Below are 12,640 nucleotides of genomic sequence, written 5' to 3'. Positions count from 1 at the left end.
AAGAAAGATTTCTGCTTTTTATTTATTTTTATTTTCTTGGTTAACCCTCACCTGAGGATATTTTTCCATTTATTTTTAGAGAGAGTGGAAGGAAGAGGGAGAGACAGAGAGAATCAACTATGTGAGAGAGACATATCAATTGGTTGCCTCCTGCATGCACCCCCACCAGGGTCAGGGAACCTGCAACTAAGGTACATGCCCTTGACTGGAATCAAACTCGGAACCCTTCAGTCTGCAGGCCAGTGTTCTACCCACTGAGCCAAACCAGCTAGGGCTCTACTATTTTTCATTAGACTGCATTTTTTCCATTTCTGTTTCCTCCCTCCTTAGGCTATTAATACAGATACTTTACTGCTTTTGTCCCTCTGAAATTTCTTTCTAAGAGCTGAGCACCAGGGGATGATACTGAATTGTTCGCACACCAGGAACTGAGCTCTGCGGAGGGTATACTTAAACTGCTGCTCTGATTCTCATGGGGAATACCATTTCTTTCATTTTTGTGAAAACATAAAATCCACAGCGTCTTTTGGAAATCCTCAAAAAAAAGAAAGAAAGAAAAGAAATAGGCACGTACATAATGTGAAAAGATCCTATGCTATGTATAGATGCAATAAGACCATATGGAATTACTGGACTAAAAGAATAATTTAGTTTTTTATTCAAGATTTTAAAAAGCTTATTTTGAAAATATTGTTAAATGTTGATGCTGACAGTGTTTGTCTCCTGTGAGTAACCTAAGCACATAGTAAGTAGTTAGTAAAGGGGATGGAGCCCATGGAGTTGAGGAAACATGTTTTGCTGGCTGTGCCTGGACTAAATATGACAGCTTTACAATGATGAGAAAACAAAAATCTTAATTTGTTTTCTATTCCAAAGATTCCAACCTGCTGGAGGTCTTTGCTCAAATCATAAAGACCACAAATTTCCAAACGAGTTACAGAATAGGCATTCTTAAGTAGTTATTGTTTACTGGTACTTCATGCTAAACACATTACATGCATTGTCTAATTTAATCCTCAACAATTAACCCAAATTAATAGATATTATTTCAATTTTCTTGCCTCCTTGTATTTAAAAACTGAAATAATTCTGTGTGTGTTTTAATCCTCACTCAAGGATATTTTTTCCATTGATTTTTTTTTTTTTCAGCGAGAGTGAGAGGAAGGAGGAGGGGGAGAGAGAGAGAGGGAGAGAAACATTGATGTGAGAGAGACACATTGATTGGTTGCCTCCCAATGCACCCGACTGGGATTGAGCCCTTAGCTGAGGCACGCAGCCTTAATTGGGAATCAAAACCTAGACCAGTGGTCGGCAGCTCACGAGCCACATGCGGCTCTTTGGCCCCTTGAGTGTGGCTCTTCCTAAGCCTTAGGAGTACCCTAATTAAGTTAATAACAATGTACCTACCTGTATAGTTTAAGTTTAAAAAATTTGGCTCTCAAAAGAAATTTCAATCGTTGTACTGTTGATAGTTGGCTCTGTTGACTAATGAGTTTGCTGACCACTGTCCTAGACCCTTCCATCTACAGGCCGACGCTCAAACCACTGAGTGAACTGGCCAGAGCTGAAATAATCCTGTTTATGTGAATTTGTGTTTTTATGTACCTACAGAGATTAATCAGAAAATTCAAAAGGGACTGCTTGGTACCTTCCTTTAGTTTGAGCTCTCCATTCTTATTAATAGGCGAAACGGTGTATTTGCTCCCTCCCGGGATCTTTGCTTTTGGCGCTCTGGTGCTAAGACAGGAAATGGGTTTCCTGGTGGTAGTTGCACCCTGTATATGCAGAGGGCATATGTCTCAACTCTGCTGCATTACAGGATCTTGGGAGGCATCTGTATCTACCTGATGAATTTCATTTATTACCTTTCATTTAACAGACAACATCTTTTCTTGCTGCAGTTAATTTTGCCAGGGAAACTATTCATAAATCAGTCATTTTCACAGTATGAATTGCTTTCTCTCTCTTCCTCTCCATTTTTAGTAACTTCCTTATCTATTTGGTTTTTGAAAAGAAGAGCCCAGTGACGGAGACTTCTATTAGTACAAAAACATGGTCTGGACATAAGTTCTCATCCCTTTCTGTATATAACTCAGCCAGTTTGGTTTGCAAAGGAAAAGAGTGCAAGACCCAGGTGTTGGGAAACCATGAAGCCGTATTTCAACTACAAAGAAAAATCTGCTTCCTGCATCTGCTGCAATGTATTATAATGATGATGATTTGTAAATGCCATACCGTATCTTTCCTTAACAAATCGCACAATTCTGGCCCAAACAAATGCCGTTCTCTGTATGCTTCCGCAAATTCCCCGACATAATTAGTGTGTGTGTGAGAAAGAGGTAGAGATGATAAAACATTTCCAAAAGGGAGAGAGTTTTTGTATGGCATAGATAGTCCTTTCTTCCTTAGTGATAATTAGGCTGTTCCAGAAGGCATCATTCTTGAAATAAAAGATTCTCTGTGTAAACTTTCCAAAGGAGCAGTGCACCTAGGAGATTCTCCCTGGTGTTAGTGTGTGTCTAACTCCATTTCATTAAATCTTTCTCTTTTTTTTTTTTAAACTCTGGCTGTAAAGACAAAAATGTACTAAATAGGAACAAACTGGTTGGTATTTAACTTAAAGAAGAGTAAAGGGAAGAAAAACAAAAACTCAGTCTTTATGTAAGCTCTGAGGTGTCAGGGCTTGAGGGCTCCTCTAGTTTTAGGAGAATTTGTACTGCTGATGTTTATATACTTTTGGTTTTAAGATGAACAGATCTCTGGGGAAACTGTCAAGTTCCAATGGCATTTCACCGTGATTCCTCTCAAGCTCAAATCAGTTCTCTAACCTCATGACAACTTGTTTCTGGTTTACTGTCCTGGGAAGTGTCAGCTCCACTTTCCCAGAAGTCACGTGCTTATGACAAGTCCATGTGAAAACCATCGCCCCTTGATTTGGGTGTATGTGCTTAATTCAAAGTGTCTAAACCTAATCTGTAAACGCTCTTCTAACTGTTCATGGTATTATTGATTACTTTGATTATCTTGTTTGAGGATGATTCAAACTTTTTAATTTGATAGAAATAAAAAATTTTTTTCTGCTTAAAAAAAAAAAAAAGAAAGAAATTCTGAGTTTTCATTTACTTTCCAGAAAATGTAGAGACAATTTCACCATGATTGGGAGCCCTGGGAAGTATTTGGACACTTACAGACTCCATCGGTCTTTAGCCCTTGCCCCTCACTAAGGACATAACCTTCATTCTCTTTGGACCCACTATTCCTCTCTACCTTTAACTCCATAGTAAAATATTATATTCACACCAATATTAGAAAATTCCCTGGTGACCTGTGGTAAGAACTTAGACACTCAGCTCCCTCTTAACGTTGTGTCTGACACTCACCTGCTGGGTGACATTGAGTCAGCCTCTTTCACTTTTCTGGACCTCAATGATCCCTACCTGTAAGATGAGGACATGGGACCTGATGGGCCCTCAGAGTCCTTCCATCTAGGAATTTCAGCTTTTTATTCCCTCCGGGGCTAAGTTTGGGAGAATGCAGGTAGTAGAATAAGAGGGACAGGGCTGCGTAACACATCTTGGTTGTTCATTAAAAATTCTCTTCCTTAGTCTCTTTGTGGGATCTAGTGAGACTGTGAAGTTAGCGGGATGGGACTGTGTAGTATAAGTGTCTGACATGTTTTATAGTTATGTAAGTAAGCGTTTGATTGCCAAGACATTCATTTCAAAGACACTCACCTCTAGTAAACATATTGCCAGCTGTAAGACATAGCTGTGAACAAAATAACTAGATAAAGAACCAGGCTGCCTTTTAGAAAGCCCTGAGTAACCTAGATAACTGACACTTGAGTGGTCCTGCTTCTCCCTTCCCATGTTCTAATTCCCACTGTTAATGCTTTAAATTATCTAATAGAGTGAACTATGGAACCCCAGATGTGGACGTTAATAAAGACAGAGCCCAGGTTCACACTTTCTGCCCCTCTCTCTGCCCTCAACCTTGCTGTGTGGCCCTCCAGCCTGCCATGTACCCTTTGGGACCTGTGAGTAATAAATATTGTTCTTCAAAATTCCCTGATGGTTTAGTAGTGGTGGGTCCTGCAATCATAAGAAGAATCACAGGGCTGGTCCAAGCACCACATTGGTCCTGGTGGTGGTAGGGGGAATGTCTGTGGGGCTCACTACATGAGTGAATATAGCTGCCCTAGTGCCTTAGGCATTCCTAGTCAAGGACATCACTATCCATAGGCTGAGGGGCTCTGCCTTTGATCTTAAATTTTGTGACCAGATAGTCACCCACTGATGACAAGGCTTCTGTCCACCAGGTAGGACAATGGGAGAACAAAGCTTGTCCCAAAAGTGCAATACCTAGTTAGGAAAGGGAATAGGAACCTTAGAGATGACATTAACTCTTTGAAGAGTGTCTCCCTCTGTGAAGACTTGTTGACTGGCTCATGTTTTGGATTCCGTGTTATAGGAAAGCTTATCTTTCCAATGGCTCCTCCACTATTCCAGTTAGAATCCAACAACTCTGTTGTCTTATTGACCTTTATTGTATTGTGGTCTCTCAGGCAGATTTCTTCATTTGATAGTTCTTCCTTAGACAACAGGGAGTTTGCACCAGATGATAGCAGCTCTCTGAAAGCTTTGACATTCTCTCCTGTTCTCAAAGCAACACAACCTTGACAAACTCTGTCTGCAAACTCTATCAGCTGCTTCCTCCCCCACACTCTGCTCTGGGGAAACATATTTATTCTTTTTTTAAAAATATATTTTATTGATTCTTTTTTTACAGAGAGGAAGGGAGAGAGATGGAGAGTTAGAAACATCGATGAGAGAGAAACATCGATCAGCTGCCTCCTGCACACCTCCCACTGGGGACGTGCCCGCAACCCAGGCACATGCCCTTGACCGGAATCGAACCTGGGACCCCCCAGTCCGCAGGCCGACGCTCTATCCACTGAGCCAAACCGGTTTCGGCCATATTTATTCTTTGGCCTTAGTCAAACAATGTAAGTGACTTAAAGAGAAAAGGGAGAGAGATGGGAGGAGAGTGTGGGAAAGGGAGAAAGAGACACAGAGATCATGGGAAAAAGAAAAAGTCAGGCAAAGGCACACAGAGACACAGAGAAGCAAAGAGATACCAAGAGATCAAAAAGACACATTGTCAGAAACAAAAGGGGTGTGCCAGTTAGTGTGCAGATAAAATGGAAAATGAATAGAGAATGAGGACATTCCACAACTCTCAACGTTATCAAGAAGACCCCATTCACTTCCAAGGTAGCCTGGAAAGTGAGACAAGCTTTGCCCACTTCTCTCACCCCTACCCCATAGCTGACCAGAGGACCCAGCCCAGCCCAGGGGGCTAAGAACCAGAACCAGGAGCCATCCAATAAGAGACCTTTCCCCAGGGCTGTGGGTTATAGCTGCCAGCTCGCTACATTGATAATCTCAGAAACATGGCGTTCCCAGGAAAAAAAGAGGGTGGCTGGCTTGACTCCAGATCTCATATCCAAAATACTGACTACTGAAACAATAGGCTAGACAAAGGCAGCCAGACATTTTTATGTTCTGGAACCACCAGACGGACAGGCCAGCTCTTCTTCAGAATGGTGTCTTCTGGACTTTTGAGGATCCTGGTGGTATCCATCCTTCTAGAGAATGTCCAAGGATTTAGTCTGACTAACTTGTTCTCTCCAAGTAAGTAATGGGGTCTCAAGTAATAGAGTTACTTTTCACTATCTTAGCCTTGGTCCTGGGTTGGGAAAGGAGAGAGATATTTGGAATATTTCATCCTATTTCCCTCTCTGTTGAAGATCTCTTCTATGAATGCAAGAATCCAGAAAAGGCAACCCTTACTGCCCCTTTGAAGTAGAGGGTCTTTCTTGGGGGAAGGTGGGGAGGGGCTGGGAAGACTCATAGAATATAACATTTCTGGGAGGGTCTATAGGAACCCTGGGAGCTTAACGGGCCTTCCTCTTACCCCACACAAAAATAGCTCCCTTTCTTGGGACATCATCCCTATCAATTCCTGATTATTTCAAATACAGTCCTATAAAATAGTTCTGCACCCCAAAAGGTTCCTTGACTTTGGGATAAAGGACAGTATCCAGAAATTCCTTTGAACTTAAGACAGTAATATTCCATGACTATATAGTAATAATGTTAATTGCTACGATTTACAGAACACTCAGAAAGTAGGGATTTAAAGAGAGGGATCTGGAGTCAGACTTGATGGGTCCAAATTCTGGTTTCACCACTTAGTAGCCATGTAATCTTGGGCAAGTTACTTAAACTCCACCTGCTTCAGTTTCCTTATCTGCCAAATGGGGATATTAATTAAACTATTATGGGGATTAAATGAGAGTTAATATGACTGTGTATTAGTTACTGTAATTACAGCTTTATATGTGTTGTCTCGTTTCTTCCTCATAACTCTGTGAGGCTAAAATGATTTTACAAATGAAGAAACCAAGGCTCAGAGAGAGTAGGTGGTAAACCAAGAGTTAAGAATTTAAAAACCTGTCTGACGCCAGGTTGAGTGGTATTAATCACTGTACAATACACCCCTCCCCCTCAAGAAGGAATTCCTGAACGGTGACTCCCTGACCCGGCCAAAATGACCAGATTAGCTCAGACCAGTGGGTTTTAACAGGGTGATTTTGCCTTCCAGGGGACATTTGCAAAGTCTGGAGACATTTTTGGTTACAACTGGGTGTGCTATTGGCATCTAGTGGGTAGAGGCCAGGGATGCTGCTAAACATCCTACGATGCACAGGACAGCTCTTCTCTCCCATCAAATAATTATCCAACTGGAATGTCACTAGTATCAAGGATGAGAAGTCCTACCTTAGACGGGCTGGGCTGATGGTGGGACTAGGGATGGGATAAGAAGGTAGAGAGTGAGGGATGGTCAGGAAGGAGGGTATTGCAGGCAGTGCTGGGAAATACATGAGGACACCCTGAGGAAAAGGACTTCTGGGAAGAGCAAAGTAAAAGCAAATTTCCCTGACTTCCCAGAGTTGCCTTGGGTCTGGAGAAGATGGGCACTGAGCCCTCCATGACTCATGGTTGTAAAACTGTCTCTTCCACAGGGAGATGCCCCAGAATCCGAGAGAGATGCCAATTCAAAGAAAGGGATGAATGTTCGAAGAACAAAACCTGTCCGGACAAGAAGAAGTGCTGTGTCTTCAACTGTGGGAAAAAATGTTTAGACCTCCAACAAGGTACTATTCAGAGCCTCTGAATAACCAATCCTTCTACCCAAACCCTCACCGTCTGCCCACTTGGGCTGGCTTTGTCCCTGGTGTGCTAAGGGTAGGTGTCTGAGCAACACTGCTGGACTTGGGAAACATGGGCTCTCCATTCATCTCCGCCCCTAATATGATGTCTGACATTAGGTAATGTCTTCATTTTGTCTGGGCTTCGCTTTCCCCTGCAAAGGGGTGCAAGGGTGTGATGATAGTCTCTTGGCTAATTTCCACTCACTCTTTTGAGTCGCCAGTGGCCATTGTTGGCCCACCATATACCAACATTGTTGCTGCGAATGGTATCATCTAGCTTCTTGCTCTAGAGTGCCTGCCTCTCTGCCTAACCTGGTAAATCTAACAGCACCAGCAAACCTCCTCTGACCACTTCAGACTAGTGTCAGTTGGATACTGGAAATACCAGGGGAAACACTTTGTAAAGTGTATGATTGTCTAACCACTATGCTGCACACCTGAAACTAAGAAAAAGAGTGGCAGAGAGGTAGGCTGTGAGGAAGTGAAAATCAACAGGACTTAACTGTTCAGCTGAACTAGCAGTTTAGTTCAGACCTGTTTTGGTTTGCCAAGGCTGCTGAAACAAAGTACCACAGACTGGGCAGCTTTAGCAACAGCAATGTATTGTCTCACTGTTCTGCAGGCTAGAAGTCCAAGGTCAGGTGTTGGCAGGGTTGGTTCTTTCTCAGTTGTGTGTGAGAATCTGTTCCATGCCTCTCCCCTAATTTCTGGGGGTATGCTGGGAACGGTTGGCATTCCTTGGCTTGTAGACCTCAGTCTTCAACTTCACATGGTGTTCTCCCTGTGTGTGTCTCTGAACAAATTTCTCCTTTTTCTAAGGACATTGGTCATACGGGATTAGAGATGCACCCTATTCCAGTATAACTCAACTCTATTTCCAAGTAGGGTCACATTCTGAGGTACTGAGGATTAGGACTTTAACATATAAATGGGTTGGTGGGTGAGGGGATGCAATTCATTTCATAACAGGAATGAAACTAACCACAAGAAGAAAGGGGGCTTGACCATCTGAAAAACTACTTTCGCCTTCTCTGCATTGGACTTGCACTTTACTCATGATCACATAGTCTCTTCTTGGCATGCTTTGGAAGGCAGAGTAAATGGCTTGTAATTTCTAATTTCCATATCTTTTATTTATTCGGGGCATGTTTTTTGAGCAGCTACTCTCTGCCAAGCGCTGTGCTCAAAGCTGCACATTCAGATACAGTCAAAGAGCTGGCAACTTAGAGGGCCATGAGGGTGGTCTCACCTGCCCTCAGGACGGCCCTGTGCAACGAGCAGGGTGAGACTTTGCATTTCCATTTTACAGAAATGGAAGTCGAGGACAAGATAGGTAATGTGGGAGGTCGACGGGCAGACACTGAATTAGGAAAAGAACCTTGAAGCCAGAGTCTCCTCACTCTCAGGGGAGACAACGAGGCCAGTGACCAGAGGGAAGGGAGATACCGATGTTTCCCAGGGAGGCAGTTGCCCAAACAGCTCCACTTCAGGGTCGCCCTGCAAAGGTGCACAATACATAAATGGAGCTGGGCCCCACGGTGTGATAAGGTGAAAAGGAGACTGCTCGGTTTTATCCTATGGGGGTTGCCAAAGGGACAGTAACAGTTGTATTTTTTCAGGGTGGGCACTCTAAGTTCTCAACTCTGGGATCTCCCTGCAGATATCTGCAGTTTGCCGAAAAATCCTGGGCCCTGCATGGCTTTTTTTCGTCGTTGGTGGTATGATAAGAAAAATGATACCTGTTCCACTTTCATCTATGGTGGCTGCCAAGGAAACAATAACAACTTCCAAACCAAAGACCTGTGTCAGAATATGTGCTCCAAAAAACGTGAGTACCAAGGGCCTCGACCTCCCATCCTCACCAGGGCCACGTGGGAGGTCTGGGTGTTGGCTAGTCCATTCTAGGATGGCTGCATCCTTGGCACAATCAGCTTCAATCAGGAGGTAAGAATACATCTCACAGAGGGTTGGACAGGGGCTTAGTGGGAACTGAGACTGGGAAAAAACGTGGTCATGAATCAAAGCTGGCAAGTATGAGGAGTGGAGGGAGGGTGCAGATGTGGTGAAATATCAGAGACCCAACTTCAGAGAGATCACATGACACCCAGCCTAGCACTGGGCATGTTGACCAACCACCCAGGCCATTAATTTCCAGACCATTAATTTCCTCACTACAATGTTTTGCTAGTAATCCACTCCCATCCACATCCATTTTTCCTCTAAGGAGATGTATAGCTTCCCAAAGTAAACTCACTTCTGTTTAATGTCCTGTGGAAATGTTCAAACACAACTTCAAGACTAGTTCTGAAGAAAAGCCCAAGATGCTCAGCTGGTCTTGGTCTACATTGTCAACAGGCTTCTAATCCTGAATGCATACGGATTAACTGGAACACCACCAGGATTTGGCTCATGATTCAAGGCTCTGTCTGTGTGCCCGATCGGCACTCCAAGTTGGCTTCCTCTGTTCCACTCCCAGCATTCCAAGGCCTTAGCCCTTCCCAAGACTAAACCCCTGGATCTGCTTCCCCCTTCTTCCGTTTCAGTCTCTTTTCATATAAAATATCCTGTTTTAATCCCATTTCTAAAGTCCAACTTCTAGCACCCCCTGTTTATACCTATGTAGCTCCCAATTTTTCCCAATAAAATACTGTTTGATCCTGTGCCTCTAAGGCTGAATGACTCACATCTATTGGTACATTATGGTTTGTGGAGAGTAAAAGCTTACTGAGGCTTCTGAAGACACCATTAAAGAGAGTGAAGAAAATCAGAACCTTGAAAATTGATACAGGGATATTGTTATTCTCCTCTGTTTCTTCAAAAAATTGCAAGACCCTTTTATGATAAGGGCTCCTGGGCATTGCCTTAGCTTGGATACCCCAGTAACTGATCCTAGGACAAGGGCATGGGTAAAAGTAGTTTATTTGGGAGATAAATGTGAGGAGTAGGTAAGTGATATAGGAAAGCAAGGAGTTGATAATGAGCTGGTTACCACTGTGCAAACTGTAGCTTAATTCTACTGGAGACCTTCCACAAGACCATGTAAAACATGTCTCCATCTGTAGTTATAGGGAAGCTAAGGTGTGTATCCACTGATTCCCATATCCTCCTGGATGTCTGGGGTGGGGGCGTGGGGCATGAAATCCCTCATTCTTCCAGGCTGTTCTGTATGGAATCTGAGCAAGCTCCCAGGAGCCAGAAAAAACTCTCAGCAGAGAAGTAGAGACTCTGATGCTTGAAGTGGAAAGCTATCAATATGCACTAGATATTATTCAGCCATAAGAAGGAAGGAAGCATGAATACATGCCACACTGTGGGTGGACCTCAAAAACATTACGCTAAGTGAAAGAAGCCAGTCACAAAAGGCCATACACTCTATGGTTCCATTTATATAAAATATCCAGAATAAGCAAATTCATAGAGGTAGAAAATAGATTAGTGGTTGCCAGGGGCTGGAGTAAGGCTGGGGGAAAATGGAGAGTGACTGCTAATGGGTATGGAGTTTTCTCTTGTGATAAAAATGTTTTGGAACTAATAAAGGTGATGGTTACACGACATCATGAAGGTAATAAAAAGCCACTTAACTGTTCACTTAAAATGGTTAATTTTATATAATGTGAATTCCATCTCAATTATAAAAAATGGATTAGAAAAAAATGTACATTAGAATTGCAGCTGCAGGTGAGCTAAGAATATGTCTTACTGATGCTTCAAGCCTTAAATTGGAAAGTTCAATGGAATAATCTTCAGGCACCACCCATTGATGCAGCTGGTTCTGAGGTCATAACTGACATTTATTTACTATTTCCCTACTGCTTCACCTATTCCAAATTGAACCCGATGATAGAAGCTCTCCGTTAGCCCTAACATTCTCTCCTGCTTTCAAAGTATCATGATTTTGATAGGCACTCTGAAGATTTGGTTCAATCTGGAATCAACCTTCTCCTCCCTTCCATGCTTTTTGTGGCAATAGCTTTACTCTTTGACGATGGTTAAAGAAAAGGGATGGCCCAAAGATTAGAAAGGAAAAGGGCCAGAGGGAAATAGAAGGGCAGGGAGAAAGAGACCCAGACCGTGAGAGACTCACAGAAAAAAAAAAAGAAAAAGACAGGGACAGAGTAAAAGAAAGAGGCACAGAGAGAAGAAAATGAACAGCGTGAGAAAAACAAGCAGACAGAAAAATAAACACGCCAGAAGAGTAAGTTTGGAAAGAAAGACAAGACCTAGGATACTCTTGACCTCCAAACTCTCCCTGAAAAATGAGAGACCTTGGAATCGAACATTCCCTCTGCTAAAGGAGTTTAGAAGCCCCCGATAAACTTTCTCTCTCTGGTTGACCAGATAGCCAGAGAGTCTCAGCTCACTTGAGGACTAGATGCTGCCTATCAGGAGCCCCTTCCCTCAGGGTTGGTGCTGTGGGTGTCAGCTAGTCCCATTCATGGCCTCGGGGACTTGGCGTTCCTTGGAGGAGGGAGAGTAGCTGGCTGGTCTCCAGTGACGTGTACCTCTTGGAGTGTTAAGCTGTGTCAGGGCAGCCAAAAGCTCTGAGGTTGCTGCTTAGCACTTGTTCTTAGTTTTGGTGCCACCAGCCAGACCAGCCCCTCCTAAAATGGGGCTCTCAGGACTTCTGTCAATACTGGTACCGTTCATCCTCCTGGGGGGTGTCCAGGAACCTGGGCTGGTTGAGGGGTTCTTCAGTAAGTATTGGGGACTCAGTCCTCCCAGTGGAGAAATGGAACTCAGCTGGGAGGAAGGAACAAAGAATTCTACCCCTGAGAAATGCTTTCCCCCACCTCAGCCTGGGATCTTGGGCAGGATAGAGGGGAGATATTTGGAGTTTTCTTTTCAGGTAAGATGTCTCCGGGAATGCAGGAAACAGTCGGTGGCAATTGACCCCCCCCCCCACACACACACACACACACCCACAGCATCATTATGAGAGGAGATTTCACTTCCTAAAAGTGCCTGGACCTGGAGCTCTTGAAACAAACTAAGGGAACTGGGAAGCTTAAGCGTCTTTTCCATATGAAAGGCCACTCCCCCTAGCACTACCCTTCCCATTGCAGGCCCCAAAAGTCTTCCCACACCCACAGGGGATCCTTGCCTTTGGGGTAAAGAATGGTCTCTGGAAGTCCCTTGAAATGCTGAGATATGAAGACCCTCATAATTAGCAGCTAAAATATACAGAGCATTCAGACCACAGTGGAGCCATACTTCACAGGTTCAAATCTTGGCTCCACTTCTTAGCAGCTGTGTGATGTTGGGGAAAGTTCTCCTAACTTCCCTGTGCTTTAGGTTCCTCTGATATAAAATGTGAATATTTTTATATTTTATCTTTATTGTTGAAAGTACTACAGATGTCCCTTT

General features: G+C 43.4%; 2 protein-coding genes across 2 annotated transcripts in view; both read left to right on the top strand.

Annotated features, from left to right (window-relative positions):
- Positions 1-5,602: 5,602 nt before the first annotated feature.
- On the top strand, positions 5,603-9,181 carry LOC106727113 (eppin-like). The gene is made up of 3 exons (XM_014544525.1): positions 5,603-5,693; positions 7,088-7,219; positions 8,937-9,181. Exons 1-3 carry the CDS (start codon positions 5,603-5,605, stop codon positions 9,179-9,181), a joined length of 468 nt encoding a protein of 155 aa, XP_014400011.1.
- A 2,701-nt stretch (positions 9,182-11,882) lies between these two features.
- The window catches only part of LOC102253009 (eppin-like), a 12,581-nt gene continuing 11,823 nt past the window's right edge, over positions 11,883-12,640 (top strand). Inside the window, exon 1 of the mRNA XM_014544524.1 lies at positions 11,883-12,151. Within this exon, the coding sequence (XP_014400010.1) occupies positions 11,883-12,151 (269 nt within the window). The remainder of the gene's footprint in view (positions 12,152-12,640) is intronic.

The sequence above is a fragment of the Myotis brandtii genome, unplaced genomic scaffold (assembly GCF_000412655.1).
Source record: "Myotis brandtii unplaced genomic scaffold, ASM41265v1 scaffold3686, whole genome shotgun sequence".
NCBI lineage: Eukaryota > Metazoa > Chordata > Mammalia > Chiroptera > Vespertilionidae > Myotis > Myotis brandtii.
The sequence above is the reverse complement of the archived record's forward strand: the minus strand, read 5'-3'. Positions and strand labels throughout refer to the sequence as shown.